At 42.7% G+C, this 15,017-nt stretch overlaps 2 protein-coding genes across 4 annotated transcripts in view; one reads left to right on the forward strand and one right to left on the reverse strand.

Moving 5' to 3' along the window:
* The window catches only part of mmd (mind-meld), a 226,663-nt gene extending 215,473 nt beyond the window's left edge, over positions 1-11,190 (reverse strand). Inside the window, exon 1 of one of the 2 annotated variants that reach the window (XM_069040463.1) lies at positions 10,824-11,190. The gene's annotated coding sequence lies outside the window, so the exon portion shown is untranslated. Of the gene's footprint in view, positions 1-9,431; positions 9,575-10,823 lie in introns of those variants that run through there. The other variant, XM_069040465.1, reaches the window with a different exon arrangement.
* Positions 72-7,784, forward strand: sp3 (spermathreecae). 2 transcript variants are annotated; one of them, XM_069040471.1, is made up of 11 exons: positions 72-261; positions 1,327-1,946; positions 2,002-2,534; positions 2,585-2,750; positions 2,798-2,959; positions 3,008-3,078; positions 3,131-3,352; positions 4,565-4,623; positions 4,671-5,159; positions 5,210-5,425; positions 5,475-7,784. In XM_069040471.1, exons 1-11 carry the CDS (start codon positions 165-167, stop codon positions 6,356-6,358), a joined length of 3,519 nt encoding a protein of 1,172 aa, XP_068896572.1. In that variant the 5' UTR covers positions 72-164; the 3' UTR covers positions 6,359-7,784. The 2 variants fall into 2 exon arrangements, with proteins under 2 accessions (XP_068896572.1, XP_068896573.1); XM_069040472.1 differs by lacking the exon at positions 3,131-3,352 and having other exon boundaries at positions 74-261.
* Positions 11,191-15,017: the final 3,827 nt, after the last annotated feature.

A 15,017-nucleotide genomic window follows, 5' to 3' on the forward strand; every position in this document is an offset into this window, starting at 1 on the left:
CGAATTTCGCTGTGTACGCACGCGCACCACCATCGATTGTAGCACTCCGGAGTGGGACGACGTGTGTTGGTGTTCCCTCTTTGTTTACAGTAACAGAATGACAACAAATTGTGCAGTTTCGTGTTGACAAGGTGGACGTGATCTATGAGTAATTTAACGCGATTATGGAATTGTTTCGGACGAACGAGTTTTACATATTTATAAATGGTGAATATTCGCTGTGGTGGGACAGGCTGACCGGTGCGTTCATACCGAAAACAGGTAAAAATCGTCTTCTGACACTTCGACTCGTGTACGACGGGCCAGTGATGTAACGAGACACATTTCAATTATCCAATTATGCAGCCCCAATCCGATCAACTGGATTGTTACACCCGAGCCGAATCACGATTCAATAAAAACCAGCCATTTCACGTTCGAATTGTTTTTGTTTATAGCCAGTTGCGGGACGCAGTCGAATCATCGCCTTAAAAATTCATAATCCGATTTTAACAACTCCCTGTTGCGGTCCCGTTTCCACGACCCCAAAGTTTTTTATCAACAAAACGCACGACACAAATTTACAGTTCTCACACGATTTTTATCGTTTCGAAAAACATGCAGAGCGTAAAAGAAATCTCAAATGAACAAGTGCACACTTTCACCACTTTTTCCTACTCGAAATCATTTATTTTGTTTTTGTTAGTCATTGCCCTGTCATCGGACTGTCAACGTCTGTTGACAGTTATTGCATTATCGTCTCCCCCACCCCCTCCAACATGCGATAACCCGATTCCCGGTAACAAATCTTCGACGCATCACTGTTGCGTCCTTACATTGTTTATTAATTCGCCAGATTGTTTCGTAATCCGATCCTGTGGGCGTAGATTCTGTTGCCAACAAAAATGTTTCGCTTTCGTAAAGTTCAAAGGTCCCAATCAAAAATATATGATGACCTTTTGTCTAGAAAACTCCCCTTATCACCATCATCATTACTAAAACACAATTTCTCTCTGCACATTTATGTGCAAAAAGCACTCATGCTTTCGTCGAAATATATTCCGTGCATGTCGAAGTAAAGCTCTGATTAAATCAGTTCAAGCCAGAATGTTTGCAAGCTCGTGTTTACTCCTGAATACATTTGGTTGTGTTGTGCGACATGTTCGTTTTCTCTTGAACTGCCTTCATTTCGCGCAGTTAAAAGCTCGCCAAACATTCTCTCTTTTTCTCGAGTCCTTTATCGTCACGCTCGGGCGATTTCTCTCAATTAACGGCGCAGAGCTTGACGTCATTAGCACACGAACCCGCTATTGTCGCATCAAGGATGTCCACATTGTGTGCTTCCAGGATGGGACTTGGCCGACGCCGACGACCCCGTCTGTCTGGGCGTGTGCGACGGCATCGTGGGCAAAGTGGAGCACCCCTCGGTGTTCGACCCGCGCCTCCTCCTCATCAAGGATAGCGTACCTGTGGGGAAGCTGCACGGCGAGAACGACGTCTACAAGATCAAGTCGGTGGTGTTGCTTCCCCTGGGCCCCGAGAACGTGGAGCTCAACCTGCAGGCCTGTCCCAAGCACAGGACTTTTTCGGCTAGGAGGAACACCAACTCGATCTTCGACATCCAGAAGAACGCCGCGCTCACCAAGACCTGGGGGACGCTGAAGAGCGCCGGGAACACGATCAAGACGACGACGCAACAGGCGGCGGCGATAGCCACCGGGACGCCCAAAAGGAGGGACTTCAAGGACAAGGAGCGTTACGAGAGACAGATCGTGGAGGAGTTTTACAAGATCTTCACCGACACGAATTCGTTTTATTTCTCGAGGACCACGGACTTGACCAACTCGTTGCAAAGGTTGTGCGCTCTGGACAAGCAGAATCTCGTCGATCCCAAAGCCCTGTGGAGGACGGTCGAGGATCGGTTCTTCTGGAACAAACACATGCTCAAAGATCTCATCGAACTCGACGTACCTATAATCTCTTTCAAATTTGTTTGCCTCGGTTGAACTCGTTTTGTTGCAGAATCCTTTGTGCGACCCTTGGATCCTACCCATCATACAAGGCTACATCCAGATTGAAAATTGCAAGGTGGATCTGCCCCAAGAGTTCCAATCGAGCTCGGGAAAAAACTACGAGATCTTCACGCTTTGTATTTTGTCGCGGCGCAGCAGATTCAGAGCCGGGACCAGATACAAGAGGAGAGGCGTCGATGAGGACGGGCAGTGCGCAAATTACGTCGAAACTGAACAACTCGTGGCTTACCAGACCCACGAAGTGTCTTTCGTGCAAGTGAGAGGTTCGGTGCCGGTCTACTGGTCGCAACCAGGCTACAAGTACAGACCTCCGCCCAGAATCGACAAAGGAGAAGCCGAAACTAAGGTTGCCTTCGAGAAACACTTCTCCAACGAGGTCCAAAAGTACGGTCCAATCTGCGCCGTCAACCTGATAGACCAAACCGGCAAAGAGAAAATCATCTTCGACGCCTACTCCACTTACATCTTGCACTACAACAGCCCTTTCATCACTTACGTCACCTTCGACTTCCACGAGTACTGGTGAGTGGGTTCGCCCCACCGGTCGTGTCGTTCTCATCGATGTTTTGCAGCAGAGGAATGCATTTCGAGAACGTCTCGGTCCTGATCAACGCCCTGGCGGACGTCATCAAAGACATGAACTACTGCTGGAGGGACAAGCAGGGCCACATTTGCTCCCAGAACGGCGTCTTCCGCGTCAACTGCATCGACTGTCTCGACCGCACCAACGTCGTTCAGGTTGGTACCTCGCGATTGTGTCGCCGCTTACTGATAATTCCTCCCAGACGGCGGTCGGCAAGGCCGTGATGGAGATGCAGTTCTGCAAGCTGGGCCTGATCACGCCGGAGGGCGTCATGCCCAACACCATCAAGAACACGTTCCAGCTGTTGTGGGCCAACAACGGCGACATCATCAGCAAGCAGTACGCCGGGACTAACGCCCTCAAAGTAAAACGACCGACGCCCCAACCGCGTTTATTTCATTTTGTTTTTCAGGGCGACTACACCAGGACGGGGGAGCGCAAGTTCACCGGGATCATGAAGGACGGGATGAACTCGGCCAACAGGTTCGTTGAGACTCCACCGTTTTCACAAATAAATCGATCGATTTGTGTATAGATACTACAAAAACCACTTTAAAGACTCCGTGCGCCAGTGTTGCTTAGATATAATGCACGGCGTCCGGTTGAGCGAAATCGAAATTCAGGACTTTTGGGCAGACTTACGCACTTTAGGCTGTATTGCGAGCGAAATCCTTCCCGACGAACCTCCATCCTATACACCCCATGTCGCCCTCCAACAGGAATTCGAATTCGCTAACGTCCTCTATGAAATGTCTAGGTCAGTCTTTGGAAAGTGTCTGTGTTGAGACGTACACGTCGCATTTCAAATTAACTCGCTCGTGTTCTGTGCATGTTTTCCCCGACTTGACGATGATGAGTCGAAGCTCGTGATTGAGCACTTGCATGGACCTCCTCCAGACGACACTCTTTCAACTTGATTTATGTCATTGTTATTCTCTTATTGATGTGGATCTGTTGCGTTCAAGTTCTCAATTGCGTCGCTCCAAGAGGCACAAAGGGAGTTTAATCGTCGTTTGATCCTCTTGGACGTAACCTCCTTTTCGTTTCATTCTTGCGTCACCACGGCTGGAATGTAACAATGAAACGGAACAAAAAGCCTTTCTTGACACACTACCACTGGTGTTTCGAATGTTTTAATCATCAGAGAGATCCCACTAAGTGGCGTGATGGTCTCAAAACAGCTTAAGCTAATTGAATATCCTTTTACCAGTGTAGTTCGTTTATTCGAGAAGTGCGAAATTTCTTGCGCTTACAAAAATAAACGAATTAGAGCTAACCTTGTTTAATGTTGTGAAGACTATCTATTTTTTACTTTGGTGAGTGGTCTTTGGGAAATTTTCAGCCGTCAAGAATTTAGGGATTTTTGAAAGTTCCCATGGAAAAGTGCGTTGGTAGTTGTTAAAAAATATTCAAATATTACCATAATTTACTTGCAGAGACGCCGCAAAGTCTTTCTATTTATTATTTTCCAGATTAAATTGCGCCGTGACATAACCTCAAATCTGTCATCTTCACATCGCATCGTTTTCTAAAATTTTAATAACTTGGTTGGGAATTTCAAAATGTTCTAGACCGGCCACACTTTTCTGTCAAATTAGGTCCGGTTTATGATTTAAGAATCCAGTTAATTTCTCAAACCCAAACTTCTTTGTAATATTGCCCGAGACGAGCATAATGTTCGGTCGGATTGACCGACAACGGACGCTGATAATAATTTTCAGAATGGGAACCGTTAAATTTAAGAATCGGTGTGTACGGCTTATTTATTTACATTTCGCGACATAAGATTGAGAGATTTGGGCATGAATGCTTGACGAAGATTCTGAATCTGAATGACAGTAATGACATTTGTCGGAAAAAGTAAAACTGACAAAGCTACCCATGGCTTGCTTGATCGCATCGACCACTCACCAAAATAAACCATAGAGAATAGTTAGAGCTAGACTAACACTTGTTGTGGTAATTTTAGATATTATTTGAGTCGGTTCAAAGACTCGACTCGACAAGGAACGATTGATCTCATGCTGGGTAAGTGTGGAAAGCGTCGAGGTCGCTTGTTTGAACAAGTCTTTCAGGAAATATGGTCTCCGAGGACAACTTCAACGAATCCAAGACGCAACAATTCGAAGAAGACAGCGCCGCCACCGCCGAACACGTCAAACTGTTGATCGAGGACTGCAAGAAGATGTTGATAAACCAGCCCGAGCTGGTTTTGGGTTCGTGGGGTCTGATCAACGCGGACCCTTCGACGGGCGACCCCAACGAGACCGAAATGGATTCGATCCTGATCCTGACGAAGGATTCGTACTTCGTCGCCGACTACGACGACCAAGTCGACAAAGTCACCAAATACCAAAGAGTTTTGCTCCAGGACATTAGTTTGCTGGAGTGCGGCATACCAGAAAGTGGCGCTTCGCTGTTCAAAACCACGAAAAATCGATTCTGCATCCGGATCAACTACAAAGTCGACAAGGTCAGCGGTTATTACCACATGTTCAGATCGACCAATCTGCGATTCTTCAACAACATGGCCGTCATTATCAAGAACGAAGAAGAAGAGATAGGTGAGTTGGAGCGGAAAGTTGTGTGAAAGAGTCGAATTTCCGGTTTGCAGAGTCTCTGAAAGCGATCTGCGAAGCGTTCGTTGTCGCTTTGGGCATCTGCGGTTTGCCCCCCATCCAATTCATTTGTGGCAAATGTCTGGACCGGCGAAAGTCGAAAGTCATCAATACCGAGAGTCACAGCAGCGGCATCTATTTAGATATCGTGGGATTGCCTCAGATGACCAGGAACGTCTCGGAGAGTCAGTTGTTGTCTCTGAGGAACGTCGGTAAGTGCTTCAATATTGAGTCGACCTCGTCAAATCGAATCTCTTCAAGGGTCCAAAGCCATCTCGAACATGACCCAGCAGTTCAGCAAACTGAACAAAATCGGCAACACCTTCAAAAAGAACAAATTCAGACGCGCCAACTTCACAATCGGGGCCACCAAAAACGAGTCTTCCAGCGACACCGACGACGACTACGAAAACTCCATTTTCCAACCGAACGAAAGCGGCTCCCTCCACTTCGCCACCGACTCAAGCTCGAACAGCGAGCACCGCAGCAACATCTCCATAGAGCAGGCGGTCGAAGCCACCGAAAACACGATGTTGACCAGCGAAAGCAAAACCGACGCGTTCCTCCCCAGCGTCGGCATCGTCATGGGCAACAACACCGACGCCATCGAACTCACGCTCGAACAAAAAGAGAATCTCCTCAGCCGCGAGGACTCGTCCCAAGTCGACGACGTCCAGCTGTCAAGCATCATGCGGAACGTCTCCCTGCAGAACCCCGCCCCCGAGATCCAGATCAACTCGGAAGGATTCGACACCAAAAAGCACCCCCCCAACACGCTCAAACTCGACAAGAAGCTGAGTCACTCGTCGGGCGAGGTGGATGACGCCGACGCCTCGACGGTAGAACAGAGATTTGACAAGCGCTCCAATTCGGATTACAACGTGGCGTTGAACATATCACAGTCGCAGAGCGAGTCGGCGTTGAAGAACAAACTGAACAATATCACGAGTCCCGTGGCGAGCGCCACCAAAGATCTGGTGTTTTCGCCTCTGACCAAATTTGCCAAAGGGGTGCAGAATCTGGGGGCCAATCTGGACCCGAGGAAGCTGGGACAGGTGAGGCAGGTCACCGAGAGGGAGATGGAAGAGCACAGGAAGCTCCAGGAGAAGTGGCAGAACAGCAAGAGCAGGCTGATAGCGTTGTAAATTTTGTATAGATCGACTAGGCTAGGTTTGTTTGATTTCGAGGCCTCTTGGTTTCATTTAGGATTACGTTGTTATAGGTAGTTGCAGGTTAGACACAAATCGTGATTGTTACGTTTGTCCGATTATTTATTCTATTTATTGTAAGTTTGTTAGATATCAGACACCAAAAACTTGTATAAAAATAATGTTAGTTGCGATTGTGGTGGGACGGCTGTTTTACACTCGGATTCTCTAAGGTAAACGGAAGTATTCAGATAGACGCTTTAAGCAGTAGTTGATAGTTTGAAACATTTACAGCGTCACTCGGTGTTTTCGTTGTTTTCAAAAATCCTCCGGCTTGAGATTCGGGAAATTAATTGATACTCTAATGTACTCTTCCTGCTACGGAGATCGGCTATAAGTACCTTTCATTGGAGACACTTAAATATGCATTAATTCAATTTGTTGTGTGTTTGTGGCACACTCAAGATGGAAATTACTTAAAAGCCCTTGATGTTAGCAAATTAAATTATTTTTGATACTTTGGTCGTAGCACGACGACTTTTTACCATACCTGCAGTATTTTTCCGTAGCGGGACCACATAAAAATGTCATTTGTTACGTGTTCACTTCAAATTATCGTCAATTAAATCTTAATGTTAAGAAATCTATTGCTAAAAACTGAACAAAAACTCGAATGTGGTCATGGTTATGCAATTTGTATTGTGGAGTTCGAGCGTCGCTTAAAAAAACACTCATCAAAGCGCTGACGGGAAGTGGAAATGCAATTTGAAGAGCTGGTGCCATCTCTTTTTATTTTATCTTGACGCACACTTACCTGATGTATTTTTTATTTGATGTTCTTGCCTTTGACAATGTACACAGCACAAATGTCGCCTCGACTGGAGCACTTTTCACATTTTCCGACGCAGATTTTAGGATAATGGATCGGCGGCCCCGTCAGTACAAATTTTAATCACGAATCCACGCCGACATTTTTGTTACGATATCGGTGGACATCGTTACAGTTGCGCTTCCATTCCGAATCGATCAAATCGATGTCTATCGCGTCTCCATAAAAGAAACATTTATTCGCAGGACCCAGATAAGGATGTATTGTTTGGAGTTACCGCTCATTCAGTATTATGTAGCGAAGGCCGTGAATGAAAAGTAATCAGAGTTAGTAATGCGTAGGTTCAAAACCAAACTACTTAGCTGAAAGCTTTAATATTCATTAAACAAAAGCACAAAGCTTTTTAGGATCTACATGTGATACTCTAGACCTAGATCATGTCCGTTGTTTTCTAGTTCTTTGGTGTACTTAATTTTATAATATAGACACGAACAAAGTCAATTACTCGACATTCCTAAATTCTGTGACATGTTTAGTGTTTGTTGTTATTGTTTGCTGGATTATTTATTGTTTATTAGAGAATTTACAGTACGACTGGTGTGTTTTTCTACCGAATCCCTGGCGTTAGGGCCTCGTCTGGCGCTATCAAGTTGTGAACGCGTCTCTGAGGCCACTTTTGGGAGTATCTGTCACAGGCTCGGTCCTGTCAAAATTAACTTCAAGACGGTAAATCCCCGATACGGTCGATAAATTGTGGCGTAGTCTCAGATTTATGGCCCAATTTCTCCCATTTAAATGAAGACAAACATGTTGTGCCAACACGCGTGCACTTCCGAAATCGAGAGTTGGAGCTGAATTTATTTAAAAATTAATCAGCGAAGCGAGGCCACCGCGGAGTTGGCTAATTGCGGGATAATAAAGTTTCCAGTGAATCCCAAAACGGCGATGCGTTATTTTGGGGGGATGAAATGTGGCCGTTGTGCAACGCGACTGGTCTTTTGTTGCGCAGAAGGGAAGCGATTTATTTGGATAATTCTGCGGTTCAGAACGAATAGTAAAGTAAATTCGCCGGTCCAAACGAAACTAACGAGGCCTTTCATTAGGGCGGATGCATCCCGGTTTCAATTTCTTAACACGTACGCGGTTCTTGTGGCGCTTGTTTTATAACAAAAAAACCTGTCGACAAAGAACGACGAGTTCGTTTTTGTAAATAGTTCTTACAAAGCGTACACTTTCCTCGCAAGCGCCGGATTTATCCCGTAACGAACCGGAAACACGTGTCCCAGCACGTTCGGGATAATCATCCGGAACGATCCTGTCATAATTACGGGTAATAATTCATTAAGACGCACGAGACATGAAAGCACGTCCTGGAAAAAGCGCGATAGTTGAAAACGTGTCCCCGATTCTCCCGAAATCCGGGTTGCTCGGCAACGCCAACTTGACTCTAATTACTCTATCGTGTTAGATTAATAAGTCATCCCTTTCGGAAGTTTTGCCTCATTGCCGCCCGTCACGCCTCAGATATGATTGGGATAAATCGCCGCAGAAAAACCCATCAACTTCGACGGATTAATGGGACCCCGGCCGGCTAATCCGCCCTTGTTTCGTCCCGGTTTATCTCGCCACCTCCGAATCAACTCAAACTACATTCTACCCCTCCCGGGAGGTACTTATTTCGCATCCGGGGCGCCAGCTTTCGTTGGCACAAGTCGGTTTTATCGCGGCTGATGCATGCGCGAAATCATCGGAATCGCCCCATAAATAAAACGTCCAGGTTGTATGAATAGCAGCGGGGTTATCGGTGTTGTGGAGTTGCACCGAAATAAAAACGTAATGGCCTAAACTCCACCGCGTGGGACTTTTATATAGATCTTCCAAAGATTAATGACACCAGTTTGTATCGATTGCACTTCGGTAAATTGTCCTACCCCTGATTTTCATGTCAAACACGCGAATCAGCCCCGATCACGTGACCAATAAGATAATTTCTAACCTCAATTCAATTTACCCTAATCGTGCATCTCTACATCATAATCTGACACTGCAGCGCCCAGCCTCCCCAGATATTTCCAACCGCAGCGCACCCCTTACTTTTGTGGTCCACTGTGTATATATTTGGTCCGACTTGTGTGCGCCCTTTAACGAGTCATCCACGGCCGTGTTTGATGGTACTCACTAAGACCAACAAGAATTCTCATTAGAACATCCCCTCGTCTGAATATTTTTACATATTCTTACCCCTTTCTGGTGCAATCCGCGCCCCGCGTCGTGGCCACAAAATTCGCTCGGCGCTTTGTGTTAACAGTCACAGGAACAAAGTTTCGACGAAATTTATTCACTTTGAATTATTTAAAACCGCGACACCACCGAAATTTCACCCCGCAACAACCCACAATAAAATTGATGAAAATAAAACAAACGAACGACGGAAAGTACCTACGCGATTTAACTGCGGTGCGAGTTGGCGCGCTGCGGCCGGCTAACTTCATTACGGTTTATTAAAAATTAACTCAAATAAATGAACGAATTAAACAAATAATTTGGAATGTGGCGTTGGGTGGAGTTGCGGGAATTTTTGGGATCTTGATAACGATATAATTTAAATCTGGCGACATTTGGCAACGCTGCCGCAAGATGCGCCATCTATCTACGTGAGAAAACAATCTTCCGGGGAGTTTATTCCACCAGTTTTTATAACTAAATTGTTTTATTAATTATTAAATAAACTGACAATCACTGCTACAAAGCAGTTAAAATTGTTTGGTGCAGTGTTTCTACCAGTTTGTTCGGTGGTAAGTACCTAGGTATTTTCAAACGCTGTTCAAACATCAAAAAACCATTGTGGTGCAAATGACTTATCTGTCACTGCGATAGGAAATGTAATAAAAAATGTGTGTTATTTGCACCACAATGGTTTTTTTTATTTTGGACCAGCGTTTATGTATTAATTTTTCTTTTCTATTGTTAATGTTGTCAGTAACATCACATATGCACAATGTTGATTGTTGAAGCTTATACCGGAGACGCTTTGATTTGGCAATATTTGGTGATTTTGTGTGGCAGTTGGTTTTTTATATGGAAACATAGGAGATCCGGTACGCCTTTTAGCGTGTGGGCCTAACTAGACATTAAAAGGTAAATGTCTAGCTTGAGGGTGCCTACCCTTATTATAAAGGAACCAATCAGGCCTTGTTTGCGAGGAGTTCGAGGCAAGGTTGGGGGCGACCGAAATTAATCAAGAAGTTCAGGTGTGCAAATATTGAAATTTAAAAGGCACCACTTAATTCTATTCGATTGGTTGGCTAACTTGACAATTAAGTTGGAAATACATAGATTTTTTTACATGGATCTTTTTGTACAATTTTTGGTCTCTGATTTCATCAGAATCGGTCCAACAGTGAATTCAGTAAAAGCAAAAGTTCGTCAACGTCCAATTGGTTAGTTAGGTCCACGGAACATAATTTATCAGGTCAGGTCAGGTAATGAATTCCCAATCCCTAAAATAATGACAAAATGTCTCCTAAAATTAGTGTATTACTCCGAAAAAATTCTGATGTAGTACTCAGAGTAATCACTAATTATTACATGAAGCGTTCAAAGTGACCGCTGTTATTGTCAATACCTACATACCTATAATAATGAAGACACCGACGAAATGATTCTTCCACTCTTTCCAGCATTTTTCTGTTACTGCGAATTGTTCCTCTAGGTTCGAGGATCACTTCCGCACTCTTCACTATACGCCAACACAATATCTATGTATTCACTATTCGAAAATAAACGCGCCGTTTTCACAAAATTTTAGTTTAAATCACAGAATCAACACGTAAACACCTGCCTCGTGGAGACGGACAAAACTAACTAAAAATTTAATCCTCTTATGTAGGTATACCTCGGCCGCAGAGCGAAAAAACTTTATTCTAAAAACACAATGTTTTGCGTTGATTTTACAGTAGTTATTTATATAATCAATCAGTTATGAAAAGTACGATATTGTTTGACGAATCGTAACATTTGCCAAAACGAGCGATAGCGAGTTTTGCAAATTACGTGAGTCAAACAATACAACGTTTCATAACGTATTATGTACAAAACTTTATCTAAATCCGTCAAAATAATATTTTATTAACAATACAACGTTTCATAACGTATTATGTACAAAACTTTATCTAAATCCGTCAAAATAATATTTTTTTGAATTTTTTTAAATGAGAACGTTCTTCACACCACATTAATAAAACTAGGTGGGCTTGTGGTCATTGTTGTTACAGAAATAAGATTAATAAACAAATATCGAATTTTCACACTAAGTCATGAATAATTTTCAAAAATCTCTTCAAGCAGCGATACAGAAGTACCCCCCGATATTGAAGACTCTGCCAATGCTGCTATCGATACTTGAGCGCATTGAAAAGAGGAATCCAGCGGTGTATAATTAATTATCATATTATGTTTAATAAGGGAGCTACGGCCGTTTAAATGTTTTTTCCGGGTATAAATTTCATAGTAGGTCATGGTTTTTTCAGAAAAATTATATAGAAGGGGGGGTGCATGGTTTTTTCGAAAAATTTTTTGTCGCCGATTCGAACCAAATTGCTGTCAGTCATTGTATAGGGTCAGTTGAATTCAGGTATAGTAAAAGTTCCGGCCATTGAACCCATTTTTTGCTGTGGGAGCCAATGGATATGGATTTTTTGGTTTTTTGCGATTTTCACTAAAATGAAAAAATCCACGTAAATTTTTTTCGACTCAGAAGAAGCGCCTTGACCAGGGCAATCCAACGGTGCAAAATTCATTGCCATATGTTGCTTAATAAGGGAGCTATGGGCGTTCAAATGATTTTCCGAAGTGAAAATTATATAGAAGGGGGGGGTACGTGGTTTTTTCGAAATTTTTTTTGTCGCCGATTCGAACCAAATTGCTGTCAGTTATTGTATTGGGTCAGTTGAATTCAGGTATAGTCAAAGTTCCGGCCATTGAACCCATTTTTTGCTGTGGGAGCGAAAAATATGGATTTTTTGGTTTTTTGCGATTTTCTCTAAAATGAAAAAATCCACGTAAATTTTTTTCGACTCAGAAGAAGCGACTTAACAAGGGCAATCCAACGGTGCAAAATTCATTGCCATATGTTGCTTAATAAGGGAGCTATGGGCGTTTAAATGATTTTCCGAAGTGAAAATTATATAGAAGAGGGGGGTACGTGGTGTTTTCGAAATTTTTTTTGTCGCCGATTCGAACCAAATTGCTGTCAGTTATTGTATAGGGTCAGTTGAATTCAGGTATAGTAAAAGTTCCGGCCATTGAACCCATTTTTTGCTGTGGGAGCCAAAAATATGGATTTTTCGGTTTTTTGCGATTTTCTCTAAAATGAAAAAATCCACGTAAATTTTTTTCGACTCAGAAGAAGCGCCTTGACAAGGGCAATCCAACGGTGCAAAATTCATTGCCATATGTTGCTTAATAAGGGAGCTATGGGCGTTTAAATGATTTTCCGAAGTGAAAATTATATAGAAGGGGGGGGTACGTGGTTTTTTCGAAAAATTTTTTGTCGCCGATTCGAACCAAATTGCTGTCAGTTATTGTATAGGGTCAGTTGAATTCAGGTATAGTAAAAGTTCCGGCCATTGAACCCATTTTTTGCTGTGGGAGCCAAAAATATGGATTTTTTGGTTTTTTGCGATTTTCTCTAAAATGAAAAAATCCACGTCAATTTTTTTCGACTCAGAAGAAGCGCCTTGACAAGGGCAATCCAACGGTGCAAAATTCATTGCCATATGTTGCTTAATAAGGGAGCTATGGGCGTTTAAATGATTTTCCGAAGTGAAAATTATATAGAAGGGGGGGGTACGTGGTTTTTTAGAAATTTTTTTTTGTCGCCGATTCGAACCAAATTGCTGTCAGTTATTGTATTGGGTCAGTTGAATTCAGGTATAGTAAAAGTTCCGGCCATTGAACCCATTTTTTGCTGTGGGAGCCAAAAATATGGATTTTTTGGTTTTTTGCGATTTTCTCTAAAATGAAAAAATCCACGTAAATTTTTTTCGACTCAGAAGAAGCGCCTTGACAAGGGCAATCCAACGGTGCAAAATTCATTGCCATATGTTGCTTAATAAGGGAGCTATGGGCGTTTAAATGATTTTCCCAAGTGAAAATTATATAGAAGAGGGGGGTACGTGGTGTTTTCGAAATTTTTTTTGTCGCCGATTCGAACCAAATTGCTGTCAGTTATTGTATAGGGTCAGTTGAATTCAGGTATAGTAAAAGTTCCGGCCATTGAACCCATTTTTTGCTGTGGGAGCCAAAAATATGGATTTTTTGGTTTTTTGCGATTTTCTCTAAAATGAAAAAATCCACGTAAATTTTTTTCGACTCAGAAGAAGCGCCTTGACAAGGGCAATCCAACGGTGCAAAATTCATTGCCATATGTTGCTTAATAAGGGAGCTATGGGCGTTTAAATGATTTTCCGAAGTGAAAATTATATAGAAGGGGGGGTACGTGGTTTTTTCGAAATTTTTTTTGTCGCCGATTCGAACCAAATTGCTGTCAGTTATTGTATAGGGTCAGTTGAATTCAGGTATAGTAAAAGTTCCGGCCATTGAACCCATTTTTTGCTGTGGGGGCCAAAAATATGGATTTTTTGGTTTTTTGCGATTTTCTCTAAAATTAAAAAAATCCACGTAAATTTTTTTCGACTCAGAAGAAGCGCCTTGACAAGGGCAATCCAACGGTGCAAAATTCATTGCCATATGTTGCTTAATAAGGGAGCTATGGGCGTTTAAATGATTTTCCGAAGTGAAAATTATATAGAAGGGGGGGGTACGTGGTTTTTTCGAAAAATTTTTTGTCGCCGATTCGAACCAAATTGCTGTCAGTTATTGTATAGGGTCAGTTGAATTCAGGTATAGTAAAAGTTCCGGCCATTGAACCCATTTTTTGCTGTGGGAGCCAAAAATATGGATTTTTTGGTTTTTTGCGATTTTCTCTAAAATGAAAAAATCCACGTCAATTTTTTTCGACTCAGAAGAAGCGCCTTGACAAGGGCAATCCAACGGTGCAAAATTCATTGCCATATGTTGCTTAATAAGGGAGCTATGGGCGTTTAAATGATTTTCCGAAGTGAAAATTATATAGAAGGGGGGGGTACGTGGTTTTTTAGAAATTTTTTTTTGTCGCCGATTCGAACCAAATTGCTGTCAGTTATTGTATTGGGTCAGTTGAATTCAGGTATAGTAAAAGTTCCGGCCATTGAACCCATTTTTTGCTGTGGGAGCCAAAAATATGGATTTTTTGGTTTTTTGCGATTTTCTCTAAAATGAAAAAATCCACGTAAATTTTTTTCAACTCAGATGAAGCGCCTTGACAAAGGCAATCCAACGGTGCAAAATTCATTGCCTTATGTTGCTTAATAAGGGAGCTATGGGCGTTTAAATGATTTTCCGAAGTGAAAATTATATAGAAGGGGGGGGTACGTGGTTTTTTAGAAATTTTTTTTTGTCGCCGATTCGAACCAAATTGCTGTCAGTTATTGTATTGGGTCAGTTGAATTCAGGTATAGTAAAAGTTCCGGCCATTGAACCCATTTTTTGCTGTGGGAGCCAAAAATATGGATTTTTTGGTTTTTTGCGATTTTCTCTAAAATGAAAAAATCCACGTAAATTTTTTTCAACTCAGATGAAGCGCCTTGACAAAGGCAATCCAACGGTGCAAAATTCATTGCCTTATGTTGCTTAATAAGGGAGCTATGGGCGTTTAAATGATTTTCCGAAGTGAAAATTATATAGAAGGGGGGGTACGTGGTTTTTTCGAAATTTTTTTTGTCGCCG

This window comes from Tenebrio molitor, chromosome 3 (genome assembly GCF_963966145.1).
Source record: "Tenebrio molitor chromosome 3, icTenMoli1.1, whole genome shotgun sequence".
Taxonomy (NCBI): domain Eukaryota; kingdom Metazoa; phylum Arthropoda; class Insecta; order Coleoptera; family Tenebrionidae; genus Tenebrio; species Tenebrio molitor.